General features: G+C 45.0%; 1 protein-coding gene across 1 annotated transcript in view; it reads right to left on the bottom strand.

Annotated features, from left to right (window-relative positions):
• MDGA2 (MAM domain containing glycosylphosphatidylinositol anchor 2) overlaps nucleotides 1-21,315 on the bottom strand; it is a 202,464-nt gene that overhangs the window by 15,547 nt on the left and 165,602 nt on the right. The window contains exons 10-14 of the mRNA XM_053945724.1: nucleotides 21,074-21,222; nucleotides 12,310-12,487; nucleotides 9,470-9,490; nucleotides 2,909-3,064; nucleotides 899-1,057 (exon numbers count right to left, since the gene is read on the bottom strand). Of these exons, the coding sequence (XP_053801699.1) occupies nucleotides 899-1,057; nucleotides 2,909-3,064; nucleotides 9,470-9,490; nucleotides 12,310-12,487; nucleotides 21,074-21,222 (663 nt within the window). The remainder of the gene's footprint in view (nucleotides 1-898; nucleotides 1,058-2,908; nucleotides 3,065-9,469; nucleotides 9,491-12,309; nucleotides 12,488-21,073; nucleotides 21,223-21,315) is intronic.

Here is a 21,315-nt window from a genome sequence, read left to right on the forward strand (position 1 = left end):
ATCCCGAATCCATCAGGAATGCCCAGAACACTCACAGATACTCCTTGAAAATCCAAATTCCTGCGGCTTTAGAGCAAATTTTCCATGACTTTTCCATGGGAAATGCATGAGGAATGCTGCTGCTCCCTGTCTGATTCTGAGTTTAGCCAGGAATGCTTAAAGCACTCACAGGTATCCTTTGAAATTCCATATTCCTGCAGTTTTTGAGCAAATTCTCCTTGACTTTTCCACAGGAAACACCAAAGGAATGCACCTGCTCCCTGCCTGATCCTGAATCCAGTCAGGAATGCCAAAAACACTCAAACTTACTCCTTGAAAATCTGTATTCTTGCAATCTGTGAGTTAATTCTCCGTGGCTTTTCCACAAGAAATACATGAGGAATGCTGCTGCTGCCTGCCTGATCCTGAATCCATCAGGAATGCCTGAAACACTCACAGATACTCCTTGAAAATCCATATTCCTGCGGCTTTTGAGCAATTTTCCCATGACTTTTCCATAAGAAACACCCGAGGAATGCAGCTGCTCCCTGCCTGATCCTGATTCTACTCAGGAATGCCTAAATCATCCCATTAGAATCAGGAAAAAATCCTTGTTAAAATCAACTTTTCCCTTTCCAGCCTCCAAAATTCCCATTCAGATCAATGGGATTCCCATGCACTTCCCTGCCCAAAATCTTCCTCATGCAGGAAACACTTCCCAGATGTAAGAGGGCAATTCCTCCTTCCTACAAATTCCTGATTAGTGGAAAACAGAATTTTGCCACGGTTTGGATGCCCTCAAGCACCTCCCTGGGTTATGGCAGGCTCTCAGAGGAGCTGACGCTCTTCCCGTGTTTTTCCTTCAAACAAGAGGAAGTTTTTCCAGGTATTTTTCCCAAAGGAATTGGCTTTCTCTCACCTATGTGCTGTCCATACATGTGATAGTAGAAGCTGAAGCAATAGGCCGTGTTGGTGGCTCCGTAGGGATTTTTGGGAGCGACGCTGAAAACGGGACTGACGAGTCTGGCCTTCTCCCCCTCCAGCCTGGGCCGGGACGTCTCGATGTACATGTAAAAACCTGGAAAAATCCAAAGGGAAATCATTGGGATGAGGCCCTCAACGCCGGTGTACAAGTGAAAACCTGGAAAAATCCAAAGGGAAATCATTGGGATGAGGCCTTCAACATCTGTGTACATGTGAAAACCTGGAAAAATCCAAAGGAAATCATTGGGATGAGGCCCTCAACGCCAGTGTACAAGTGAAAACCTGGAAAAATCCGAAGGAAATTGTTGGGATGAGGCCTTCAACGCCGGTGTACAAGTGAAAACCTGGAAAAATCCAAAGGGAAATCATTGGGATGAGGCCTTCAGCACCCTACACAGAAGGAATTCCTTAGGATGAAGCCCTCAACACCCAGGATTTTATGTACATGTAAAACCCTGGAAAAATCCAAAGGGAAATCCTTAGCATGAGGCCCTCAACACCTGGGATCACTCAATGCACATTGAAAAACCTGGAAAAATCCAAAGGGAAATCATTGGGTTAGGGCCCTCAATGCCCAACACAGATGGAAATCCTTGGGATGAGGCTCTCAACACCTGGGACGTCTCAATCTACACGTAAAAGCCTGGAAAAATCCAAAGGGGAACAACTGGGATGAGGCCCTCAATGCCCAACACAGATAAATGCAGGAACACCTTGAAATGATCAAGCATCCGGATAATTTTTTACTTCCATCTCCCACCATGTCATTTCTGGGACTCATTTTTTCCTACATGAAGCCCCCGTGTTTCCAAAATCTGCTCCAAAGCTGTGTTTTCCATGAAAACTAAAATCCAGGAAGCAGGCCAGTGTTGGAAAACATCTCCAAACTGATGAACCTTTACACAAAATCTGAGAGGGTTCAGCCTTCTGTCCTGAGGGGGGAATTTCTCCCTGGAAACATGACTTGTAAAATAAAGGGAAAACATCATGATGGAAACCTTGCAAGGAGTATTTTCCACTTGCCCTGTCAATCCCAACGAAGACAATATCCATTTATTCCACTCCTGGACGTGCCAACCACAGAGATGTTATTGAATTGATCCAACCAAATGAATGTGGTGCAGGATGAATTTTTCCCCTTTGGAAGTGCACACAATAAAATAGCAGGAATTACTGAGGGTCTGGATAAATTCAGCTCGATGTGTTGGACTTTTCAAGTGCAAATCCCCACTGCAGTCAGGAGCACACGATAACAGGGGCAGCAGATTGAAAATTGCACTTTTGAACAATAGCCAGAGCACAAATGGGGCAAAAACCACCTCGTTGTGATGGGCTGAGAGAGCCCAAGGGAGAATTTAAACGATGTAAAGCAGGAGAATTTTTAAGATGAACCAGATTGCCCCACTAGAGTTTAATGTGAAGGGAATCGCTTTGAAAACGGCACAATAAAAATGAGGCAAGGTGGGAATGGCACCATCAGGGGCTGTGCTTTGGGACCTGTCACTCCTCAGCACCCGTAATTCCTTCTAGAAGTCCTTGAAGGATTTTGGTCTGAACTCAGAGCCCCTTGCAGGGCCTAAAGGGCCTCCAGGAGAGCTGGAGAGGGATTTAGGATAAGGGATGGAGGGACAGGACAAGGGGAAATGGCTTTAAGGTGAAGGAGGGTAGATTTAGATGGGATATTGGGAAGGAATTCCTGGCTGGGAGGGTGGGGAGGAGTTGGGATGGAATTGCCAGAGCAGCTGTGGCTGCCCCTGGATCCCTGTCAGTGCCCAAGGCCAGGTTGGACACTGGGGCTGAGAGCAGCCTGGGACAGAGGGATGGGACAAGGTTAATTTAAATCCTTTCCTATCCCAATCCATGTGGGATTCCATGACCAGGGAATGGCTGAAGTGCCTGTCCTGGGCAGTTCCCTTTTCCCAGATTCCTCACTGCTGGATCTTACCCTCCTTGGAGCCGGTGCGGTCGGCGTTGGGCCCCGTGTTGGGGGTGTACTTCGTGTCCCTCGTGGCAGTGCTTTGTTTTGTCCAGTCAAAGTTGTCGGTGTCATCTTGAGTGAAAAGGCAAATGTTCCCATCCTCAAAGCCACAGTGGAACTCTCCTGCCAAAACAAATAACAGGAATTTACAGGCCGAGGTTTTCCATCCGATCCTTATTTTTCAAATTCCTTGTCAATTATCCACAGTTTTCTTTAGCAGCAGGCTCAACAACAACAACAACAACAACAACAACAACAACAACAACAAATCAGGGTCATGGATTTGTGCTGGTGAAATTGAAATTATATTTGTATCTTTTTGTAGAGCTCCTCCTCACATATTCAGACTTATGCAGTGGTTTTAAGAGGTGTTGTCTCTTTTTATATTTCTAAAAAGCCAGGGAGAACAGAATCATTCCCATAAAACATGAAATATGGGGGGAAAATGTGGGAAGTGGTTTAGGAATAAGACATATTATGTGGTTTAGGAATAAGAGACAGCAGCTTTTCAAATTGTAAACATTATCTCCAAGTGGCATCTCCTAAATTATCCCTCACTTCAATAGGGATGGAAAGGGAAGAAGTGAATAAAATGAGGCAAAGGAGCTTTGGGATGGACATGAAGGAAATCTCTAAAAGTCAGGACATTGCAGCACATGGAGGGATACCAGGAGGAGAATTGAGTCCCCATCACCAGATTGTCATAACAAATTCCTGGGAGGAATATCTGAATCCATATCGGAAGGAGAGGTGTGTCTTGGACACACCTCCTGGATTTTCACTGAGATTTCTGTGGTGTATTTGAAGAAAGTGGTAAACACGTCGGTCCAAAGAATAAAAATTGCCAAGAACCCCAAGGAGGATTCCTGGGATCCTCTCCTGTATGGAATTGTGAGAGCCCAGTGATCCCAGTGATCTGCCCTGCTGGGTGATGATGGGATGAGAAATTCCTCCTGTAATTTAAGAACCAAAACAAAGCCCAGCTTGGAGGTTCAGTTCTCACTCAGAGCATTACAAGGCCCCTGTGGAGTAGGACGTGCAAAAGCTGAATTTCGCTGCATGAACAATTCCTGCTGAGTTTACTCTTCCTGCAAAGTCCATTGATTTATCTGAGAAAAGAAGGAAATCTCCCTTCCCCAGGGAGAAGGCAGCTGCCTGCACACGGTGTCAGCTTGGAGGGGTGCAATTTATATTCATTGGTAGGAGAAACTCAAACCCCCGGTGTCGGGGGATTGTTCATCCCTGTTAAACTGAGGAGGTGGATAAATGTTTGCAGGTTTGGGCTTTTGGGGAGCTCTAAATCCACTTAAGCCACTGGAGCTTCCCTGTTAATCAGTGAGGAGAGAGGAACCTGGAGCTTAGTGCTGCAACACCCAGGTGATGCTGCAGGCTCAGAAATAAGCTTGGAAAATGCACTTCAAACCACAGGGTGCACTCGGAGTGATTTCCAAATATTCCTGGTTCTCCTCCCGCCTTTTCAAAGAGCAACACGAGGCCAAAGGGGTCCAGGGGGGGTCAGGGAGGAGGCCGGGGTGGATCCTGTCCCTCTGCTCAGCCCTGGGCACATCTGGAGTGCTGTGCCCAGCTCTGGGATCACCAGGACAGCAAGGACAGGGAGCTCCTGGGTCTGGTCCAGAGCAGGGATGTGAGGATGAGGAAGGGCTGGAGCATCTCCGTGCCCAGGAGAGGCTGAGGGAGCTGGGGCTGCTCAGCCTGGAGAGGAGCCCCAGCTGAGAGGGGCCTCAGCCCTGGGTGTCCCCCTGTGTCCCTGTCTGTCCCTGTCTGTCTGTCCCCCTGTGTCCCTGTCTGTCCCTGTGTGTCCCTGTCTATCCCCATGTCTCCCTGTCTGTCCCTGTTTGTCCCTGTGTGTCCCTGGGTGTCCCTGTCTGTCTGTCCCTGTGTCCCCCTGTCTGTCCCTGTCTGTCCCTGTCTGTCCCTGTGTATCCCTGTGTGTCCCTGTCTGTCCCTGTCTGTCCCTGTGTCCCCCTGTCTGTCCCTGTGTGTCCCCTGTCTGTCCCTGTCTGTCCCTGTCTGTCCCTGTCTGTCCCTGTGTGTCCCTGTGTGTCCCTGTCTGTCCCTGTGTCCCTGTCTGTCCCTGTCTGTCCCTGTCTGTCCCTGTGTGTCCCTGTGTGTCCCTGTCTGTCCCTGTGTGTCCCTGTGTGTCCCTGTGTGTCCCTGTCTGTCCCTGTGTCCCCCTGTCTGTCCCTGTGTGCAGGAGGTCAGAGCAGCCCCAGGCTCTGCTCCAGGCCCAGCGATGGCCCCAGAGCCCCGGGCAGGGACTGATCCCAGCAATTCCCGGGCACAGGAGGCAGAACTGCTGCCCTGGGCAGTGCCCAGCCCTGGGCAGAGCCCAGAGAGGGGCTGGAGTCTCCTCCCTGGGATATTCCAGAGCCACATGGACACAATGCTGTGCCCTGGGCAGGGAGTGGCACCCGTGACCCTCTGTGGTCCCTTCCAGCCTGATCCATCCTGGAATTCTGTGCCCCTCCAGAGCCATCAGTATAAAACACAATCCTATAAAACCAGGTTCTCACTGGAATGCAGCTCCCAGAACCTTCCTTGGCTCTCAGCTCCTGGAGCAGACTGATTTGGTTTTCCAGTAAATCCATCGACAGCATCAGATCCCCCGGGAGAATTCACTCCCCGAAGCGCCGCTCCTTCACTGCTGCCCTGAGCAGGATGTGGGATTCTGCTTATCCCTGGTACCCTCAGCGTGGTGGGAGCTGCTCTGGGGACCAGCGAGGGAATTCCTGCCTGGGAGGGGCTGGGCTGGAATTGCCAGAGCAGCTGTGGCTGCCCCTGGATCCCTGGCAGTGCCCAAGGCCAGGTTGGACACTGGGGCTGGAGCAGCCTGGGACAGTGGGGATGTCCCTGTCCATCCAGGGGTGGGATGGGATTCAGGTCCCACCAACCCAAACCAGTCCCTGAGCCTTTGATGGTTCCAAACCCTTCAGGAGAGATCGACCGATCGACATCTCCGTCTTTATCCCAAGCCTGGGAAGGGAATTCCAAGACCCCACCAAGGCTCTTGGAATGTTCCAGGACTCAAACGAAGCTCTCTGAACAAAGTGCCAGCTGTGCCTCTCCAAGAATTCTTTTTACACCACCTGAGCTCCAAATTCTCTTGATTTACCCCACATTTTTTCCTGCTTCCGCCTCCAGTTTTGCATCTTCCTGCAACGCAGAAGTTGCTGCTTCTACACAAAGAGATGAAATTAAAAGGCAAAATTTAAGTGAAGGAGAAAAGTTTTGATTCCCAGATCCAGTCCTGGAGCAAAGTGAACAAAAGAAAGAATTTTCAGCCATTCAGCACTTTCTGCACTGCCCTTCCAGGGCCTTAAAAGCTGCATAAATGTCTTGTGCCCTCAGAGCTTCATTAAGAAATTCCACATCAGCAGAACAAAAGATTTTTTTCCTGAGGTGAAGAAAAAAAAATAAAATAAATATTCAGGCCAGATGGGAAAAAAAAAAGGGAGTCAAAGTTTGCCATTTATTTGATAGTCAAACATTGATTTTAAGTGGAATACCTTGGAAAAGGTTAGTGGTAAATGTTCTTGGCACTGAACACTCCTTAAAAAATGACACAAGGAGAAAAATGGGAGAAAGCTCCTCAGGCTTTGCTCCATGCTTTAGTAGGAGAATTTAAATAGACCTGGATGGTCTGGAGCTGTTAATTGCTGAGCAGGAGGGCAGGTGGAACAAGCAGCTCTTCCACAGGTGCTCCAGCCATGGCCCTAACGATGGTGCTAATTAACATTAATGAGAGTGGTGGCTTTTGTCAGGGCACATGGCAGCTCTGGAAGTGGATTCAGGTCATTAATCATTTCCTTGCCAATTAGGGCAAAAGCTGAAGCTGTTCTGGAGGTGAAACCCTTCATTGTAGCATGGATTTGTGTCGTCTATTCCCATAAAATCCAAGTTGGATGTGACTCCTGAACATCTCCTCTCTTCTGTTATCCAGGGGTGACCTCTAAATGTACAAATTGATCCAAAATCCTTCTGGTTTACATTAAATGGTTTCTGTTCGGTGGTAAAAAGTGGAGATGTGAGGCTCCACCTCAGCACCTTTGAGGCTTCTTGCTTGGGTATCGCAGAGATTGCATCAAAAGGCAGGACCTAGGGAATGGGATTATTCCAGAAGTGAAGCAGGAAGAGCATGACTTCAGTTTCCAGTCAGGAATCTTGTCCTGGTTGGATACAGCTCCTCCTCTTTGTTCACACAGCATAAAGAAAACCAGAAATCGGCCCAACAGGTTTAGGAACAACAGGGATTTGGTAGGAAGCACAGACAAGGGAGCTGGGAAGGGGCTGCAGCCCCAGGAGAGGCTGAGGGAGCTGGGGAGGGGCTGGAGAATTCCTGAGGGAGCTGGGAAGGGGCTGGAGAATTCCTGAGGGAGCTGGGAAGGGGCTGAGCCTGGAGCAAAGGAGGCTCAGGGGGGACCTTGTGGCTCTGCACAGCTCCTGCCAGGAGGGGACAGCCGGGGGGGTCGGGCTCTGCTCCAGGGAACAGGGACAGGAGGAGAGGGAACGGCCTCAGGCTGGGCCAGGGCAGGCTCAGGGTGGGCAGCAGCAGGAATTTCCCCATGGAAAGGGGGCTCAGGCCTTGGCACTGCCCAGGGAGGTTTGGAGTGCCCATCCCTGGGGGATTCCAAGCTGTGTGGAGGTGGCACTTGGGGCCACGTGGCAGTGGTGGCCTTGGGGAATGGAGATGGGATGCAGACTGGGATTTCTTTCCTACCAAGGGATTCCACTCAAAAAATCTTCAGGGAAAGCAAGCAAAGCAGAATTCTACCATGGCTTTGGCCACCCGAAAGGAGTGGCCCTGGGGACCCTGCAGCTTTGGTGGGAAATCTTTCCCATCCCTCCCTTGAGCCGACACATTCCTTATTCCCATTCCACCCACATTCCATCATGATCCTACAAGACTTCCGGAAAATTAGTTTGAGATCTCAAAATCCTAGAGGAGCGTGAAGCACTTGGGATTGTATTATTTCTTCCCATCAGAGCCTAGATTTAATATATTAATTAGCAAGAGCTTCACTCCCTGCTCGTTAGACTCCATGGGAGAGGTTCCTGCAGCTCCTGGCAGCTTTGAGCTAAGCCCTGCTTAATTATTAACATGTTGGACAAGATCTTCTGCAAATAGGTTTAAAATTTACACAAAGGCTTAAAGTTGAGTCTGAGGGATGGAGGAGGGCCTGCTCCTGCCTGATGGCTCTGCCCTGCAGCAGGAAAAATGAGAGACTGGACCTCATTCCTTAGGCGGGAATAATTTCGGGGCGTGCAATTAAAAACAAGAATATGCTGTGACAGAAAATATGGATTTGTTGGGGTTTGGGGGAACATGATGGAGCAGGGAGCTGTGGGACTGTGGGAACAGGGTGGTTTTACTGGGATGTGCCAAAGCTCCAGCCCAGTCTCCTGCCTGGATGTTTGCAGGGATTTGGTGCCCAAGGGAAAGTGGAAGAACAAAGTGTGACTTGGACATTTCCAGCCTGGGACATTTCCATCCCTGTGCCTGATCATGTCAGACTTCTCATTTCCAGTCATGCCTGAGGAGCTGTGTCCTAAGAATCTGGGGAGAACCAGGATCCACTTGGGGTCTCCCCATTTCTCTGTGAAATGAATCTGTGATTCCTGGACCTCTGTGGGGAAGAACTTCCTTCTTTTTGGTGTCAATCTGCCCTAAAAAGCATGGAAATAACTCAAGAACCACCAGGAAGGCTCTGGGGAGACCTTAGAGAACCTTCCAGAGCCTGAAGGGGCACCGGGAGAGCTGGAGAGGGACTGGGAACAAGGGATGGAGGGACAGGACACAGGGAATGGCTTGAAGATGAAGGAGGGTAGATTTAGTTGGGATATTGGGAAGGAATTCCTGGCTGGGAGGGTGGGCAGGGGCTGGGATGGAATTCCCAGAGCAGCTGGGGCTATCCCTGGATCTCTGGGAGTGCCCAAGGCCAGGCTGGACACTGGGGCTGGGAGCAGCCTGGGATGGTGGGAGGTGTCCCTGCCCTTCCATGATTTCCCGTGGCATCCCCAACACCTCCTGAGCTGCTCCACCTCAGCTGGGTCTGAATTTTAGCCCATGAATATTTTCCTTTGGGTGAAGTCTCTGGGGCAGTGAGAAAGATGAGCTGGAGCTGTGTTTTTCCTTCCTTTATCCTTGTTGGAACAAGAGGAATCCCAAATGACACCTTCAGGTGGTTCCTGCCACTCATGGGCTGCGACTGGAAGTAAAATACTTCAAATTTACTTTTAAAGTGGAAGTTAAATACTTCAACTTTACTTTTCAACTGGAAGTAAAATACTTCAACTTTACTTTTCAACTGGAAGTAAAATACTTCAACTTTTCAACTGGAAGTAAAATACTTCAAATTTACTTTTCAACTGGAAGTTAAATACTTCAACTTTACTTTTCAACTGGAAGTAAAATACTTCAAATTTACTTTTGAACTGTGAGGAACAAGCAATGCAAGGACTGTTCTTCATGGCATGAAAGATAAAACAATAAATAATTTAAATACTTACGGAGATGTGGATTCACCGGAGCTGGAAAACAGAGGGAAAATAAAATCAGTGCAAAGAAAAAATTCTAATTCATCAATATTCAGATTATCCTCAATTTCCTCGTGCTGAATATTGAAATTCATCTACTTCACACCTTAAGAGGTTGGCAGAGAATGAAATCCAAATGTTCACAATGTCCACAATATCCTAAGCATGGGAATGGCTTCCCTGCTCAATCCAGAGGAATCTGTGCAATGCTGACACCCGGGAATGGGATTGAAGGAGGGATTATTCTGTGGCTCTGTTTGCAGCAGGAGAAATTTGAGGATGGGTGATTTAGGAAAAGGCCCTCCTGCCACAGCCCCACACATGTGGGCAGCAGAAGGAGGCTGAGCTCAGGGCTGGAATTGAATTTTATTCACAGAAAATCCAAAATTAAGTTTTATCTCCAGCTAATGGGGACATCTGACAATGCCAGAGCGTCACTCCAGGTTTTCTTGCTTTAATCCCAGCCTAAGATTCAGCAAAATCCTAAATTCAACCTGGAGTTTCCACACCAGCTCTAAATTAGCACCACTTCATCTGAAACACGAGCAGCGATTTGCTCCAGTGTCATCTCCCCGAGAAACCAAATTTTTACATCTTTTACCTACAAATTACCTCTGATTCTCCCAAAAAAAAACCTCAATTTTACAGGATCCCTGAGTGATTGAACCTGGAATTAGCTGCGCTTGCTGGCAGCTGCATTGACTGAGGCTTGATTTGTTACTAAATGCAGGGCTTTGGATGGAAAATCTCATCAGGTGTCACCTCCAGTCACACGCTCTGTGTCACACCCAGGCACAGAGCAGACAGGAAAATGAAGGTGGATAAATGAATTTTTTCCAGGGGGGAAAAAAACCTCCAAAACAACCAGAAAAAAACCCCAAAAAAATCCCACTTTTGGAGCAGCGCAGCTGCAGGACAACGTGTAAAAGAGGTTGGAGGATCCTGGAGATGTTTGGGATGGGATTGGGATGGGTTTGGGGGAAGTTTTTATCATTTTGGTGGGGATTTTGTGGCAGGAAGATGGGGATAAACAAGGAATTATGGAAATGTCACATTTAGGGATCCTTCCACCTCTTCTTTAAGGTCCTTCTTGCTCATTCATTGCAACTTTTACAGCAGAAAATCAAAATAAAAAGAGAAATTCAGATATTCATTAAATAAAAACCCAAAAATAAGTATTTGGAAGGATTTAACAGAGTATTGATTTTCTGGCAATACAGCAAACAGGATGTATGGATATTGTGTTTTTCTTGTTAAATTGAAGTGGATTAATCTTTGTCAGGGTGACCTTTTAGAGGGAAAATTTATAAAGCCCTTCCAATATTCCTTATATAAATTTATAGATTATATAATCTTGCAAAGGACTACAAACAGCTGCTGGTTTTTTAAAGACAGTAATTCACATTAAAATAAAAACTGCTCATTCTGGGGGAAAAAAACAACTTTGTTTGCAGGTTTTTCTTTAAAACTCATCCTTCAAAACAAGAATCAGCTCTAAGCATGCTGTTTGATGAAGCTGGCATTCATTTATTCAAATTTTTTCCTTATTTCCCACAAAAAAATGGATGGGACTTTGGGGTTTGGCTGTCCAGAATTATTTTGTTTGGATGATTTTGTTGTTATGGGGGGTGAAGATTTCCCTCTCTCTCCACATTTCTCCTCTTCTTTTTGGGATGACCACATCCATGACGTGGGAAATTTATAAAGCCTTTCCATTATTTCTTATATAAATTTATAGATTTCATAATCTTCCATAGTAGCACAGTCACTCGGGTTTTTTTTAAGACAATAATTCACATTAAAATAAAAACTGCTCATTTTGGGGGAAAAAAACCTTTGTAAATTTTTCTTCAAAACTCATCAAGAATCAACTTGAAATCTCCAATTTCACGTAGTTTATTAATTTATTCCAAATTTTCCTTATTTCTCACAAAAAATTGATGGGATTTTGGGGTTTGGCTGTCCAGAATTTAATTAGTTGGATGTTTTTGTTGTTCTGAATCATCCAAGAGGTGAAGATTTTCCTCTGTCCCCATTTCTCCCCTTCCTTTTGGGATGACCACACTCATGACGTGGGAAATTTATAAAGTCTTTCCATTATTTCTTATATAAATTAGTTAACTCATCAAGAATCATCTTGAAATCTCAGATTTCATGAAGTTGGCATTAATTTATTCCAACTTTTCCCTGTTTCCCACAAAAAATTGATGGGATTTTGGGGTTTGGCTGTCCAGAATTTAATTAGTTGGATGTTTTTTTGCTCTGAATCATCCCAGAGATTAAGATTTTCCTCTGTCCCCATTTCTCCCCTTCCTTTTGGGATGACCACATTCATGACATGGGAAATTTATAAAGTCTTTCCATTATTTCTTACATAAATTTATAGATTTTATAATCTTCCATAGTCGCACAGTCACTGGGGTTTTTTAAGACAATAATTCACATTAAAATAAAACCTGCTCATTCTGGAAAAAAACTTTTGTAAACTTTTCTTCAAAACTCATCAAGAATCAACTTGAAATCTCCAATTTCATGTAGTTGGCATTAATTTATTCCAAATTTTCCTTATTTCTCACAAAAAATTGATGGGATTTTGGGGTTTGGCTGCCCAGAATTTAATTAGTTGGATGTTTTTGTTGTTCTGAATCATCCAAGAGGTGAAGATTTCCCTCTGTCCCCGTTTCTCCCCATCCTTTTGATGACCACGCTCATGACCATGCTCATGACATTATCCCAGGAGTGGGAACAGCCACGCCGTTCCGGGTGCCCCAGAACATTCCCAACCCCCTTTTCCTTGGATTTCGGATCCTCACCGCTGTATTTGATGACCCGGATGGTGGAGTCGCCCTCCCCAAATCGGGTGATGGGCGTCAGGCGGACCTCGTAGGCCTCGGGCTTGATGAGCTCCGTCAGGTTGTAGGTGATCAATTCCCCCTTCTGGATGTTCCCGTTCACCGTGATCTCCTGCTCCCACCAGCGCTGCTGGCCGGCCTGCAATCCAAAAAATCCAAAAAATCCAAAGGTCAGGCGTTTTGGGATTTGGCTTCACCGTAGAAAGCAGAGCAGACCTGGGCAACCTTCAAAATTCCGGAAGAATCAACGAGGGATACAACAAGGGATTCAACAAGGGATGAACTTCTTGAAGTATCCCACCATGGAATGTTTCTGTAACAAACCACACTGAAAATTGGGAATATTTCTGCCAGAGGGCACTCCTTCCCTGCCAGCTGCCCATTGTCTCCCCACAGAAACCAAACGGCACTTGGATGGGTTTTGGGGCAGGAAAAGTGTGTGGGAGCAGAGCCTGGGCAAAATTCCGGAAGAATGAGAGATGGAACAAGGAATGAACTTCCTGAGTTATCCCACTGTGGAGAATTTCTCTAACAAACCACACCAAAAATCGGGAATATTCCTTCCAGAGGTCCGATGGCTCTCTTGGATGTGTTTTGGGACAGGAAAAGTCGGGTGTCACCCCAATTCCTGAGGATTTTGGATGCTCATCAGGCAGGGATTACAGCCAAGGAGAAAGGGCCAGTTTGGGGTGACCCAGAAACACTGAGTGGGTCTTGTGGAATTTAAAAAAATTTAAATCCTCAATTTTTAAAAAAATTGGTGTTTTACACTTAAAACTGGCTTGTCAAAATCTGAAAGATCTTTCCTTTGGAAAGGAAAAACACTTTTTCCTTTCAAAATTGTTGTCCAGCCTGGAATCCAAAGGATTCAAAGGTCAGAGGTTTTGGGATTTGTCTTCACCTTGGAAAGCAGAGCAGACCTGGGCAACCTTCAAAATTCCAGAAGAATTAGAGATGGAACAAGGAATGAACTTCCTGAGTTATCCCACTGTGGAGAATTTCTCTAACAAACCACACCAAAAGTCAGGAATATTCCTTCCAGAGGTCCGATGGCCCTTGGATGTGTTTTGGGACAGGAAAAGTCGGGCGTCACCCCAATTCCTGAGGATTTTGGATGCTCATCAGGCAGGGATTACAGCCAAGGAGCAAGGGCGAGCTTGTGGTGATTAAGTTTTAAAAAATAAATAGAATAATCTTTTTAATTTCATTATGTCAATGATATCTGTGAGCACTGTAGGACAAAAATTAAAAGTATTCCCTATTCCACCTCATCTTTGGATAAGGAACCACAGAAACAGAGATTTCCCAAAGAATTTCAATAATTAACGAGGAAAATTTGCAGTTACCCAAACCAGACATGAATTTCTATCAAATTCAGCCTCTGCTTTGAATTCTTGCCCTTCTTTCCAGAAGCAATAAAATCTCCATTATTTTCTCCTTTCAGAAAGGAAAACAATTGGATTTTTCCTTTCAGGATCATCCCTCCAAAACCAGGGTTGGATACTGATATTTCTCCATAGGAAGCAACACAGATTTTGATTTTTTTTTCCCCTTGCAATCAACACCAGCTCTGGTCTAATCCTTATTTTTCACCATGGAAACCAGAGGGAAAAAAAAATCTGAAACAACAGAAAATTGTTGCTGTGTTGGATGGAAAGCAATCCTGATTTTCCAGCTATGCTGTGGAATAAATACATATATAAAAATTAATATATAAATACACAAATATTAAAAAATTATAAATATATATTTATTAAATATATATATATATTTTATGCAAAATATATATATATATTTTATGCAAATATATATTTTATGCAAATAAAATAAATATATACATACATAAATAGATCAACATATCAATATACAAACATATCAATATACAAATATAAAACTACATATAAATAATATATATAAAATATATTGATATAAATAAAGAAATTCAGGATCTGCCACACCCAGCTTTGGTTTTCCCACTTGGAAAACCAACCCAGCATTGGAAATGGCACCATAATCCCAGGAGCTGCTTCCCAAACTTGGGAAACACCAACAACCTGGGCTGAAAAATATGGAAATAAATGGAAGTAAATGGAGTCCAGGACTCCATAAAAGTAGGATTTAATTCCTACAATGCCCTGGGGTGCTGGAAACTCCCAGCACCGAGCTGGAGATGCTCTGATTCCAAGCTGGAAAAATCCAAAACTGTTTCCCTTGGAGTCACCTTGGCTCCCCTGGATGGGAAAGAGCCAAATCCTCACCACCACTTCCCAAAATTCCCCATGCAGCCCATCCCTAACGTTGAACCTGTGCTTTTTTCCATGGAAAAAAAACAAGATTGAGGCTTCCAAGAGAAAATCCACAAGAAACAATCATGAGACACAACCCTGCACCTCAATCCCTGTGTCCAGAGCCGGAATATCCATAAGAATCAAGATTTGGTTGGAAAAGGAATTTTTGAAAGGAAAAGAGGCTCATAATCAAAGTCCTTTCCCTCACAAAGATAAGGCTGAAACTCAGGTGGGGAAGAGACTTTGGAATTACAAATTTCCAACAGTGAGGAATTGGCTTTGGTGAAGCTGCAATAACAATTTTCCAGTGGTTTGGGAATATTTATGTAGCTCTGAGGAAAAATGGGAGAAGTTCCTGGAGCATTTATTTGCATTATGCTGTAATTAATTAAGTAGAGAATATCCACACTCTGGCAACTTGGAGCACTGAAATTTTCTGTAGGTCAGGACTCCTTTTTTCCTTGGAATATTTAGGAATCTTTGTTCCCAAAGGAGACAGAAAAGCAAAAATGGGGTGTAAACGGGGCAGATTTTTATTCCAGAAGGTTGGAACCACCCCAGTGCTGCCAATAAAAGGAGGTTTATTCCATGTCTTTTGTTGGAAACCTCTATTCTCTTAAAGCCTTGGAATTCTGGATTTCCTGAAGAGTTAATTCTCTGGCATGATTAAAGATTGATTCCTTGCGTGTTCAGATATGTTCATAAAAAATAAACATCTCCTCACTCCGTTGTTCGTGGCCTATTGATTCCCAGCACAAATTCCTTCATTGACTCCACCAGCTGGACAAGAATCTCTTTAATTAATGACAACGTTAGTTGATGACAAAAAAAATTAACGACAAAATCGATTAATCCATTGGATACTCCATAAAAAAACTGTGGCGGTGTTTAAAGTCATTTCTTTGCCATTTATAACCATACAGATAGATTTTCCTTAAAAAATAAGAGATTTCTTTGGAAGTTTTATATCTAAAACCGGGCTGTTCGGCTCATGGACAAATGGAATATTTGCAAATATTCCATTTGCACATCACAGAGGGAAGATTCCTAGGGAATTCCTAGGGAAAATTTGTGTTATTCCTGCTTTTCTTTCATAATCCTGACTGGAATATAATCAGAGTAATCCAGGTGAGAATATAAAATCGAGGAGTGGCTCCTGTGTCATCTTCATTCCCAAGGATGGATTTGGAATGACTCAGTGACAAATATCTGGGATTCAGGCAAGCTGTAAGGGATGGCCAGTTCTTGATGGCAGAGAATCACGGAATTGTGGAATATCCTGCATGGGAAGGGATGCCAAGGATCATCCAGTGCAGCCCCTGTCCCTGCACAGACCCCCCAAAATCCCGCCCTGGGCATCCCTGAGGGCATTGTCCAAACCCTCCTGGAGCTCTGGCAGCCTCGGGGCTGTGCCCATTCCCTGGGGAGCTTTTCCAGTGCTGATTCCACCCTCTGGGGGAAGAACCTTTCCTAAAATCCACCCTAAACATTCCCTGGCCGTTCCCTGGGTCCTGTCCCTCTCCCAGAGAACTGAAATCGGAGCTGCCCTCAGGAGGATGTTGAGGACCACAGCGAGGTCTCCCCTCAGTCTCCTCCTCTCCAGCTGCACCATCCCAGTGTCCTCAGCTGCTCCTCACGCAATTCCCCTCATTTTCCCTCATTTCTCTCTTTAATTAATATTTTCACAGCCAGCAGAGCCCCACACCCTGACGTGTCTTTCCGTGTGGAGCTGGTCCTGCCTCCCTGCTCTCCTGCAGAGGTGGCTCCCGGCTCCTGTGGATCCAGCTGGGAACAGCAGCTCAAACCCAGCCCAGACTGGGCAGGCGAGGCTTGGCTCGAGCCTGGGACAAACTGATCCTAAGTGTCCCAGGTGGGAGTGGGGCTCTGCTCCCAGGGAACAGCAACGGGACAGGAGGAAATTAAGGTGCTCCATGAGAGGTTTAGGATGGATTTCAGGGAAAGGTTCTTCCCCAAAAAGGTGGAATCAGCACTGGAACAGCTCCCCAGGGAATGGGCACGGCCCCAAGGCTGCCAGAGCTCCAGGAGCCTTTGGACAGCACTGCCAGGGGTGCACAGGGTGGGATTGCTGGGGATCTGGGCAGGGACAGGAGCTGGGCTGGATGATCCTTGGGATCCCTCCAACTCAGGATATTCCAGGATTCACTGATTTGGCAGCTGCATGCTAAACCTCTTTGCCTTCCTTTTCTGCTCTAAAGCCCTTTCAACAGTGGGCACAGTTTTTCCCAATTAAACCACTCCTAATCCAGGAGAACAATCCTGGGCATGTAATCGACTTCCTTCTTGCAGGATTATATTAATAATCCTCCTGGACTTGCTCCTCCCATTAATTTCTATTATTTAATTATTTTATAATGTTTATCATCATTATTTCTGTGATACATACAACAACAAAAAAATCTCTTTCCCCCCCCCCGTTTTTTCAAGAAACTAAAATTCCCAAGTCTTTAGGAATAAGGAATGTGGAATCCAAGGATGCAGAATGTTTTAGATGCAGATTTTAGGGGCCACAAATTGACAGCTGAGAAATTCAGGTGTCAGAAACAGCTGGTCCTGAGCCAGATTTATTGTCTGAGATCTGAGGATGACAGAGATGGGAACACTTCAGGGAAAGTTGAAAAGTCAAGGAAGCCACGAAGCCAACAATGAAATCCCCTTGAAATGTGGAAAACGGCTCCGGCTTTGAAGGCAGGGTGGGAAATGGTCACCGAGAGAGGGATCCTTTTTATCAGAGTGAAATCAAACTCCAGCACCAAGATCTGCTAAAATCTGGAGAACTGGGATAGAAACCACTCTATCCTGGAATCCCATCCCAAGGGATGATAATAAATGATCTTCGAAGCTCTGCATTAGGATATTTCAGTCCATTTGGTAAATAAATGGGAATTTGGGGGATTGCAGAGCTGGGAGGGGGATGTTGTTCCCTTGTTTTTAGCAGCTGCAAACCCAGGGACAGAGAGAGGGACTTTGGATAAAGGTCTGGAGTGCCAGGACAAGGGGGAATGGCTTCAAACTGTGAGAAAGTAGGGATAGATGGGAGATTGGGAAGGAATTCCTGCCTGGGAGAGGAGCTGAGATGGAATTGCCAGAGCAGCTGTGGCTGCCCCTGGATCCCTGGCAGTGCCCAAGGCCAGGTTGGACACTGGGGCTGGAGCAGCCTGGGACAGTGGGAGGTGTCCCTGCCATGGCAAGGGTGGGATGGGTGGGATTCGGGCTTCCAAGCCACAGCATTTTGGGAATCTGTGATTCTTTAATCAGAAAGGCAATAAATGTACCCTCACTCCCTTTATCCATAGCCATTCATCCAGGGCTGTGGGATCTGTGCCGCGGCACCGACAGAGAATTCCCATCTCTGTTTTCAGCCAGAGACTGCTCAGCCTTCCCAGGAACCCTTTCCCAGGATATTTGAATCCACCTGTCCCTGCTCAGTGCCGAGTGACAGCAGAAGTCAAAAATCCACACAAATCCAACCAGGAGGAAGTGCCAGAGCCGTGCCCTGCTTGGGGCTGTTTGAAGAGATTCTCATTCCCAACTCGCGGACACCGCGGGCTCCCGGGGCTGGGAATAAAGGAAAGGTGGGAGCTTGAATCTTTTATGGAACAAGCTGGAACAAGCTGCTCTCTGGTTTACAGGGAGCAGCTGAATTTTTATGACTCCTTCACGGCGGAACTGCTCCTTTTCTAGGTCACTGCGGCTGCGGGGCCGCGGCTGTCACCCGCTGTCACCTGCTGCGAGCAGCCACCGCGGAGATCAGAGCTGCACGCCCTTCCTGGCTGCTCTGGAAAAGTCTCCCTGGTTCAATTTGCCTTCATCCTGCTGACAGGAAATATCAGAGAGCTGGAGGCGCCCGCTCGGATGCTGGGAGTCGCTAAACGTTGTCGCTTATTGGGAAGAAATGGAATTCTGGCTTCGGGGACAGGCAAAGTGTGGGAAGGGAACATCTCCACGTGGTGCCAGAGGGAGCCAGAGGTGGCTGGAGCAGCTGCAGGAATGGAGCTGCTACCGTTAGAACCAGGATTTGGCTGGAAAAGGAATTTTTGAAAGGAAAAGAGGCTCATAATCAAAACCCTTTTCCTCACAAAGATAAGGATGAAACTCAGGTGGGGAATAAAGTTTGGAATTACAATTTTCCAACAGTGAGGAATTGACTTTGGTGAAGCTGCAATAACAATTGTCCAGTGGTTTGGGAATATTTATGTAGCTCTGAGGAAAAATGGGAGAAGTTCCTGGAGCATTTATTTGCATTATGCTGTAATTAATTAAGCAGAGAATATTCACACTCTGGCAACTCCCTCTCTCTTCCCTCACTGCTCGGGGCCTCCAGGTGAAGCTCCTGGAAAAGCACGAGGATATTCACAGCTGCTCCAAACTGAGCTCCGTGAGGCAGGGGAGGTCCAAAAGTGGTTTTGTCTGGGTGGATAAACTTCCAGGAGCAGAGAAACCCTCTGAGGGGCATTTGGGACCATTTTTTAAACGTTTGGGAAATATTTTCTTGGAACAAGCTGCCCAGGGAATTGCTGGAGTTGCCATCCTGGAAGTGTGGATGTGGCACTTGGGGACGTGGATTGGATTTGCTGGTCTGAGAGGGCTTTTCCGACTGAAATATTCCATGACTGGATGCTGAATAAAATAAACTCCTGGAGTGTTGGTGTCCCCAAAGGCTGGCCAGGGAATATGCACAGGGATGCTTGGAAAAGCAAAAAAAACCCCCCCCCCCCAAAAAAATAAAACCAAAACAATAAAAACCCCCCAAAAACCAACCAAACAAACAAATTAAAAAAACAAACAAACAAACAAACAAACAAAAATAACAAAAGAAAAGAAAAACAAAAAAAAAACACCCTGGAAGAATCTGGGTCACTGATTCCAAAGCCAAATCCAAAAATGCATCGCTGAAATGCAGAAATGCAATGCAAAAATGCATCCATGAAATGCATTACTGTTGGAATATTCTTCAGAGGGCTCTTAAGGAGATGGAAAAATGTCCCTCCTGTGCAGGAATGTCTTGGCAGACCTCGGCACATTCCCAAGGAAGCTGAGGGTGACCAAATCCAGGCAGTTCCCTGATGGGACACCAAGGTTGTCCCCATCCTTCAGCTCCAAATGGAAGGGCTGTGCTCAGCAGTGCCCTTGGAATGGAAATTCCCTGTGCTCCACACTCCCTTTTCCAAAAATGCCCCATGCAGGAGGATTTGGAGCTGCTCCAGGATCCAGACCAGATGTCCTGACAGTGCCACATGTCCCAGGTTTATGGCTGATTCCTTCGGCCACCAAATAAATCCCAAAGCAAATCCCAGAGTGCCACGGGCAGGTGAAGTGAAGTCCCACCAGGAAGCTCACAGAGCCCAAAGGCTCTCCAAAAATAAAATAAAATAAAATAAAATAAAATAAAATAAAATAAAATAAAATAAAATAAAATAAAATAAAATAAAAATGAAGTAAAATAACAAAATGAAATTAAGTAAAAATAAATAATGTAAGATAACATAAAATGAAATAATAAAATAAAATAAAAATAAAATAAGATAAAAATAGAATAAAGTAAAATAAAATAAGGTAAAAATAAAATAAAAGTAATGTAGGATAAAATAATATAAATATAAAAAAGTCAAATGAAATAAAATGAAGTTAAAAAAGTGAAATAAAACAAGAAAATAAGAATAAAATACAGTAAAATGACATTTAAAAATAAAATAAGTGGAAGTAAAATAACAGAAAATGAAATGAAATAAAAAACAAATAATGTGACGTAACATAACATAACATAACATAACATAACATAACATAACATAACATAACATAACATAACATACATAACAGCATAACATAACATACATAATGTAACATAACATACATATTGTAACATAACATGAGATAATGTAATGTAACATAACGTAACATAACATAACATAGCATAACATAACATAACATAGCATAACATAACATACATAACATAACATAACATACATAATATAACATAACATAACATAACATAACATAACATAACATAACATACATAATGTAAGATAACATGAGATAATGTAACGTACCATACCGTAACGTAATATACATAACGTAACATAACATAACATAACATAACATACATAATATAACATAACATAACATAACATAACATAACATAACATAACATAACATAACATAACATATATAATATAACATAACATAACATAACATAACATAACATAACATACATAACATAACATAACATAACATAACATAACATAACATATATAATATAACATAACATAACATAACATAACATAACATAACATAACATAACATAACATAACATAACATACATAGTATAACACGAGCTAACATGAAAGAAAGCAGCGCTCCCTGCGGGCCCGGCCCATATCCCCCGAAGGCGAGCCCCGCGCGGGCGATTCCCGTCCCACCTGGCGGATGCCCAGCCGGTAGGCCAGGATGCGATCCACGGCGCCGGGATTCATCTGCGTCCACTGCAGGCTGTAGGAGTAGACCCGCGGCCGGTTCTGCCACAGCGGGTTGTACGTGTCGTAGTAGAATTCCGGGGCGTAGGCTTTTCCTGGGGGAAAAGGGTGGAATTAGGGAAAGCAGTGATGCCTCAGGTTTGAGCTTTTCTATTTTTCACATTCTGTGCTGCTTTAATGTGCGGGTC

This window comes from Vidua chalybeata, chromosome 6 (assembly GCF_026979565.1).
Source record: "Vidua chalybeata isolate OUT-0048 chromosome 6, bVidCha1 merged haplotype, whole genome shotgun sequence".
Classification (NCBI taxonomy): domain Eukaryota; kingdom Metazoa; phylum Chordata; class Aves; order Passeriformes; family Viduidae; genus Vidua; species Vidua chalybeata.